This window comes from Castanea sativa, chromosome 2 (assembly GCF_040712315.1).
Source record: "Castanea sativa cultivar Marrone di Chiusa Pesio chromosome 2, ASM4071231v1".
In the NCBI taxonomy this organism is placed as follows: domain Eukaryota; kingdom Viridiplantae; phylum Streptophyta; class Magnoliopsida; order Fagales; family Fagaceae; genus Castanea; species Castanea sativa.
The window spans coordinates 34,067,979-34,074,572 of record NC_134014.1 but is presented as its reverse complement, the minus strand read 5'-3'; the positions used below and the strand labels follow the sequence as shown (position 1 = coordinate 34,074,572).

Here is a 6,594-nt window from a genome sequence, read left to right as displayed (position 1 = left end):
ATTGTTAACTCAGAATAAACGATCACAATTGTTGCCACTACATATCCAGAAACTCATAACATGGGATTATGATCAACCCTGCCACCCACCAACCAAAAAATAGCCATTCGTATAGTTTCCTTCCTATGAAGTTCACAACGAACTCATTGTATCCATCACATTCATCATCAATGTGTCTAGGCAGAGGACCAATATAAAAGAGTAGCTTCAAATTTTTTATAAACAAAAAAAAAAAAATCTAGCAAATTATATCCAATGAAGATCACAAGATCCCTCAAACATTTATAGTATACCTATTATGGCATGACAAAGATACCAAGAGCTCAAAATTGTTGACAAGTAACAGCAACACAGAAGAGAAATCATATTTGAGAGCCTTGACATTCATTCCTATGCCAATGATTTGTTAAAGAATATGTATGTTTTCACTTTCTGTTGCCATGATTTACCTCCAATATTTTCTACTTTTATATACACACTATACATACAAAATGTTAAATTTTTTTTCCCATGAAAAGAAGCTAGAAAGCATTAAAGGAGACAAAACAATTCCACTTAAAATTATTGTAACTACTACTAAATATAAATGCCTCTGCAAAATTTTATCAATCCCCTGATCTTTAGTACCTTTGAAAGACCCCAGATAATGTTGAATTTATGAACAAGTTAAAAACAACCAATTCATTATAATGCAACACTAAGCTTAATAAATCCTAGCTCACTCATGGGTATCATAAAACCCCATTAAGATCTTGTTAATATGACAAAGATACTGCCATTATGCCCCATTTTTTTTTGAATAAGTGATATAACTTCATTGAAAAAAAAAAACAATACAGGAGACCAAGGCACACAGGTAGTGTACTAAGGATTCAGAAAAACATCAAACCAAAAGTGGGCATTATGATGCTGCCATTATGCCTCCACTAAGTAACAATTAGAACTTCAGAATCAGCCTTTTGCTTTTGTAAAAGTGGGCATCCATAACTAGATAATGGACCCAATAACACTTAAGTATCACAAACTAAAATCAATAATAGGATGAAATGTGTAGTGTAAAATATTTAACAGTCTATGTATAATAAAAAGGAAAATATCCTTCTTTTTAATATAAGTAAATTTTGGCCCCAAGGTGCGGGGGAAGGGGAGATTTGAACTAATAATTTCCACTTCATGAGGCGTACTTCCCAACTGACTGCATTGCCTTTGGGGTTAAGAGAACAAAAATATGCTTTAAGCATCATTTTGGTAAATACTAAAGAAAGTAATGAATCCTAAAAATTAAATAGATTTCTTGGACACTTATCAGAAGTGAATTCTCATAAAAAGTGACCACAGGAGCATAAGGGGGCCTGATAAATTGAAAATAACCTCCCATAGCCCAGTCCAAAGAGAAAACAATCCTTAGTAGATCTTGCAACATAAAAGAATCTTTAAAAAATGACACAAAATACCACATTGCAAATCAAATTCTTCACCCACAACCAATAAGCAATATGTTATATTCCAGACGCCTAGGACAGAAATTCAAAAAAGAAAACTTTTTAGCAAATATCATGAAAAGAAGTGGGAGAAAACAAACACGTGTGCAAGAAATAATAAAGAAATCAAAATGCCTTGAAAGAAATACATTAAAAATAGCTGATCATTACAAAGAGGTTAAAACAAAGTAAGACAGAGAAGAAGAAGAGAAAAAAGTCTACCAATTACCAGTAAAGTTTGGATAAATATTTAATATGAAACACTAAATGTTGAATAAAACTTCAAAAGTTTTCCCTACAAGTAAAACTTCCACAACGGATGATGGACCCAGAACAAGCTCTTAGAACATCAATCCTCAAGTTCAGCTGCACTTCATCTGCAATATGGAGCCCAAGCATGTGAGGGCAGTAACAATGAAAAACAATAAATGGCCTCCCTAAATTGTTTAGTAAAATTTCTAAACATTAAAGCTTTTAAATATGGAATAAAATATCAGAACCTGCAAAGAGATTAAGGACACACCAAACTAAAAATAGAGGAGAAAGGAGCAAGAAAAGGGAATAATGCCGAAAAGTTAAAAACATGTATTCAAGAGAACTCTTGCACAATTACCCACCAGAATTAGCTCTGACTGGATAATTTACAATAAGTAGAAATTTCTTATGGTTTACAGCAAACCATCAAAGGAAAATGAGGTTGGTTGCTGGTCAGGGTCATTCACCAAATATCTTAGAAGTTAGAAACAATAGAGAAAATAAAAGAGTGAGGTTCTATTAAAGAAAATCAATGGGTACAATTGCCAATATTGACATGTATTCTCGATTTTGAAGCAATAAAAAAAATGAAAATATTTTAGTGAAGGCCCTGAAATTTAGATACAAATCTTCAAAGTAAATCTATGACTATGAGTGAATAAAAAATCTACATGGAAGAACTAAATGAAAATTCTCTGAATATTAAATATTTCATATATCAGGAGTACATTTTTATGCATCAAAAATACATTTTGAAATATTTATCTAAAAAAGAAACTACAATTTCTATCCTCTTATGGAGAGAACACCATAAGTAGACAACAATATAAAAGGGCTCATTATATGAAAATTAAAGGATCTCAAAAGAATCACAAAAGGAAGGAGAAGGGATACTGCCTAAACCAATCATCTACTCAACTTAAGCATTTCCGTTTCATTTTATTTTCATATATGAAGGTGATAAATTCAAATAAACTCATGTCCCTCACAGCACTAAAGAAGTTTTGTGAACAGTAAATTTTGAACAAATTAATCTTCTGCATCACTAATGTAGAGACAGCATTACCTTTTTGGTTACACAAATGTAGAGATAGCGTTAGCTTTATGGTTACACTAATGTACGTAATAAAATTATTCATCACAAAAATGAAGGTAATAAAATTAATCAATAACAAAAGCTAACATTTGAAATCACCCCAGCTTTTTCTAACAAAGGCTCATAACAAATGCAATAGGTCTGAGTTTGGACAGCATACAGGATTCCAAACAAAGCAAAAAATAAATCAAATGTTCAAATATATATAATATCATGTAATATAGCACACCACCAGTAAGGGAATTAACGTAAGGAGAAAAAATGAACTAAGAAAAAGCTCATAATCACAATAAGGCCATAACAGATAAAATTCAAATACATAGAGAGCGTATCGCAAAGTACAAAAATGATTGTATTATTAGAAACTTAAGAATAAAGCAAGAAGAGAAATGATGGGGTGATTTCATGTAATCAAAAAAGTCATAAATTTTCTTAAATTTCACAGATAATAACACCTCACACAACCTGCCAACTTTAAATCAACAGTGAGGGAACAAATTACAACTATATTATTGTTTGTTTTAGCTTAAAATAAAAGCTTATTTTCACCATTAGCTTATATATAGTTTTTTAAAACCTCACTTCTCTAAGGTAATAGATACAGCTTAAAACTTCATGTTTAAACAAAACAAACTCATCCAAATACACACTAAAAAGAGAAACAAGCCAGTTCTCTTCAGTAGTGAGTTAGAAAGCATTAGTGCAGAATAAACATCTTCAAGTTACACAAGCCAATTCTCTTCATAGGGTTATATAATTAACAGGAAATTAGATTCAAATTCAGCTACTAGTGTAGAAAATTATGATGGCAAACCAATACTATACATTCTACAAAGTTTATCACTTTATTTTCACTGTTAGCTTATGTACGTTTTTTAAAAAACCTCACTTTTCTTAGGTAGTGACTATTAGAAGCAGACACTAGCAAATGAAAGAACAATTTTTTCATCACTAGACGCAAAGTTTACCACTAACAATTTCGTTATAATTACTATAAAATTAGCAAAAATCAAAACCAAACATGCATAAAATGCAAAATCAAGAATTAAGAAATTTAATGGAGATATTTCATACCACATATATGATGGGTACCCACCAGGCCCCTGGGCTCTACTGGTATTTGGCTGCCCCATCTGTGTGCCCATCTGTGTATTTGGGTACATCGCCTGTAAACCCGGACCTGCTCCGCCATAAGCCCCGAGCACCGACTGGGCCTGGTTGGCCAAAATCGCAGCTCCAGGATTCGCAATGAACCCGCCATACATTGGATTCAAACTCGGATGATGTCCAAACATCGCCATATTTTGTGCCGCAGCAACCGCCGCTAAAACTGAACCCTGCGGTGGTGGCGGTTGTTGTTGTTGTTGTTGTTGCTGCTGTAGTTGTTGTAGTTGCGGCGTCGGTTGTGGCAGAGGAGGCTGAGTCTGCACCACCGGCTGTACCGGATTTTTCTTGGGCTTCGGTTCCGTTGCTTTCGAGCAATTCAATCTGTGTCCTTCGAATGACTTGTGCGGATCTTCTAGAACTTTCTTCGCACCAGCCTCGGTTTTGTAGACGAAGAGAGCGAATCCTCTGGATCTCCCGGTGGTGGAGTCGAATCCGATCGGTCCGGTCTCGATCTCGCCGAATTTGGAGAAGAACTGCCTCAATTTCTCGGAATCGGTATCGAACGGTACATTACTCACATAAATCCGACGCGCCAATGCTTCTTGGGCCTGGGTTTGGGCCTGAGTGACCCCCGGACCCACGGAGGCTAGCTGGCAAGAAGCGAAGCGGTTACCGATCTTCTTCTTAGGGTTTTGGAGTGCTTTCAGTGCCGATTTTCGAGTTGTGAACAAAACGAAGCCGTATCCTTTGGCTTTTCCGGTGGCCTTGTCGGTGACGACGTTGCAATCCTCTATATCGCCAAAGGATTCGAAGGCGGAGAGTACGGCTTGGCGCGAGGTGTCCCAGCCGAGGCCGTGGATGAAGATTTTCCGGTGCGAGACGTCTCGGTCTGCCACTTGGCGGATGTGGTGAGAGAGGGGAGGGACCTTGAGAGCTATGGTGGATATGAGATCGATGAGTTGATCTTTGGTGTAGGGTTCGAGGAGTTTCGTGAAGGAGTCAGAGCCGGAACCGGAATCGGAATCGGAGCCCGAATCGCTTTGTGGTGGAGGGGGCTTTTCGGTCTTTTTGGATTTGAGCTTTTTGTTGATTTGTTGTGGTTCGTCTTTGTGGAATTTCTTGACGAGCTTTCGTTTCTTGGTTTTGGTAGTCTTCCCCATTGGAGAAAGAGAGACACGCAAAGAGAAGTGAGACGTGAGAAGTGAATGGGGGTTAGGGTTAGGGTTAGGGTTAGGGTTAGGGTTTAGACTGTTGAGAAGCAGCTTTTATGGTTACACAATTGACTGCGCAGGCCTTTTGGATTGGATTGGAGGGAAATCGTGCAATTTCGTGCTTTTAGGGTTTCACTTTGCTGCTTGTGTAATTTCAAATAAAGTGACAAATATATAAACTTTAATTTCTATGACATACATGTCTGGGTGGTGTAGTCGGTTATCACGCTAGTCTCACACACTAGAGGTCCCCGGTTCGAACCCGGGCTCAGACATTATGACATGTCTTTTTTTCTTTTTTCTTTTTTCTTTTTTTGACTAGCAACTATAAACTTGGACATTACTATAATCACACTTTGCTAGTGTTTTTTATCTCTTTAGATTTAGCTTTTTTTTTCTTTTTCTTTTTTTGACTGCTAGTGTTTTTTATCTCTTTAGATTTAGCTTTTTTTCTTTTTTCTTTTTTCTTTTTTTGACTAGCAACTATAAACTTGGACATTACTACAATCACACTTTGCTAATGTGTTTTTTTATCTCTTTAGATTTAGTTGGTTAGCTTTAATTGTTGTATATATAAGTATATACATGGATAGGTTATAATAATGATATAATGTTGGATAGACATTATAAAGTAAAAAATTCGAATTCTAGAATTTTCTTTGTGAAAATTCAAGTTTCAGGAATTTTGATTGGTCGAGACTTCTGTTCGATCGATCGAAATGTTGAAGGAAATAATCTTGGAGTTTCTGAAAGATTCGATCGGTACTCAATTCCTGGTCGATCAATCGAAAAAGAGCATTCGATCAATTGAAAATCGCAAAACGAAATTTTCTGCAGAATCTTCAAGTGACTGTTCTGAAAGTTTGAGAACATTTCAAGCCTTGTGAACGGTTTTAATGAAAATTTTAACTCTCCATACATACATTTTGAAGGGTTATGACCCTATGGGTATAAATAGAGGTTTGTGTTCACTTGAAAAAAAATAAAGACTATCTCCCCAAAATAGTAAGTTTAAAAGAAATACAAGAAATTCTGTGGGTATTCTCCAAAATTGCTATTTGTAGAACCCAATAAACTTGGTTGTATCTCAACCTTTCTCTCTCCCCAATTTCTTTGTCTTGATCTCTCTCTCCTTCCTCTCTCTTAAATCAGCATGGGGACAATGTTTATGGTGGAGCCATGGAGATCAACTTATGTGGTGGAGGCGTGAGAATCGTAGAGTTGTGGTGGAGTCATGTGGTTGTGGTTGGGTAATGGTGGTTTTGTTCATGGGTCACGATGGTTGTTGTGATAATGGGTTTGGTGGGCTTTGTTCTTGGTTAGGTTGGTGGTGGTTGTGGTGGAAATAATGGGTTTTTGGTGTGGTGGTTTGTGATGGAGCTGTGGAGGTTGTGGGTTGTGGTCAAGGTAACATTTTTAGTGGAAGTTGGTGGGACGTGGTTGT

The 6,594-nt window shown here is 36.2% G+C and overlaps 1 protein-coding gene and 1 non-coding gene across 2 annotated transcripts; one reads left to right on the top strand and one right to left on the bottom strand.

Moving 5' to 3' along the window:
* Positions 1-1,603: 1,603 nt before the first annotated feature.
* On the bottom strand, positions 1,604-5,289 carry LOC142625553 (UBP1-associated protein 2B-like). Its single transcript, XM_075799185.1, has 2 exons — positions 3,907-5,289; positions 1,604-1,858 (listed from the first exon to the last, which is right to left on the bottom strand). Coding segments are annotated over exons 1-2 (1,194 nt in total). The 5' UTR covers positions 5,100-5,289; the 3' UTR covers positions 1,604-1,857.
* A 62-nt stretch (positions 5,290-5,351) lies between these two features.
* TRNAV-CAC (transfer RNA valine (anticodon CAC)) lies at positions 5,352-5,425 on the top strand. Its single transcript has one exon. It is a non-coding gene; the product is annotated as a tRNA-Val (tRNA).
* The last annotated feature ends 1,169 nt before the right edge of the window (positions 5,426-6,594 follow it).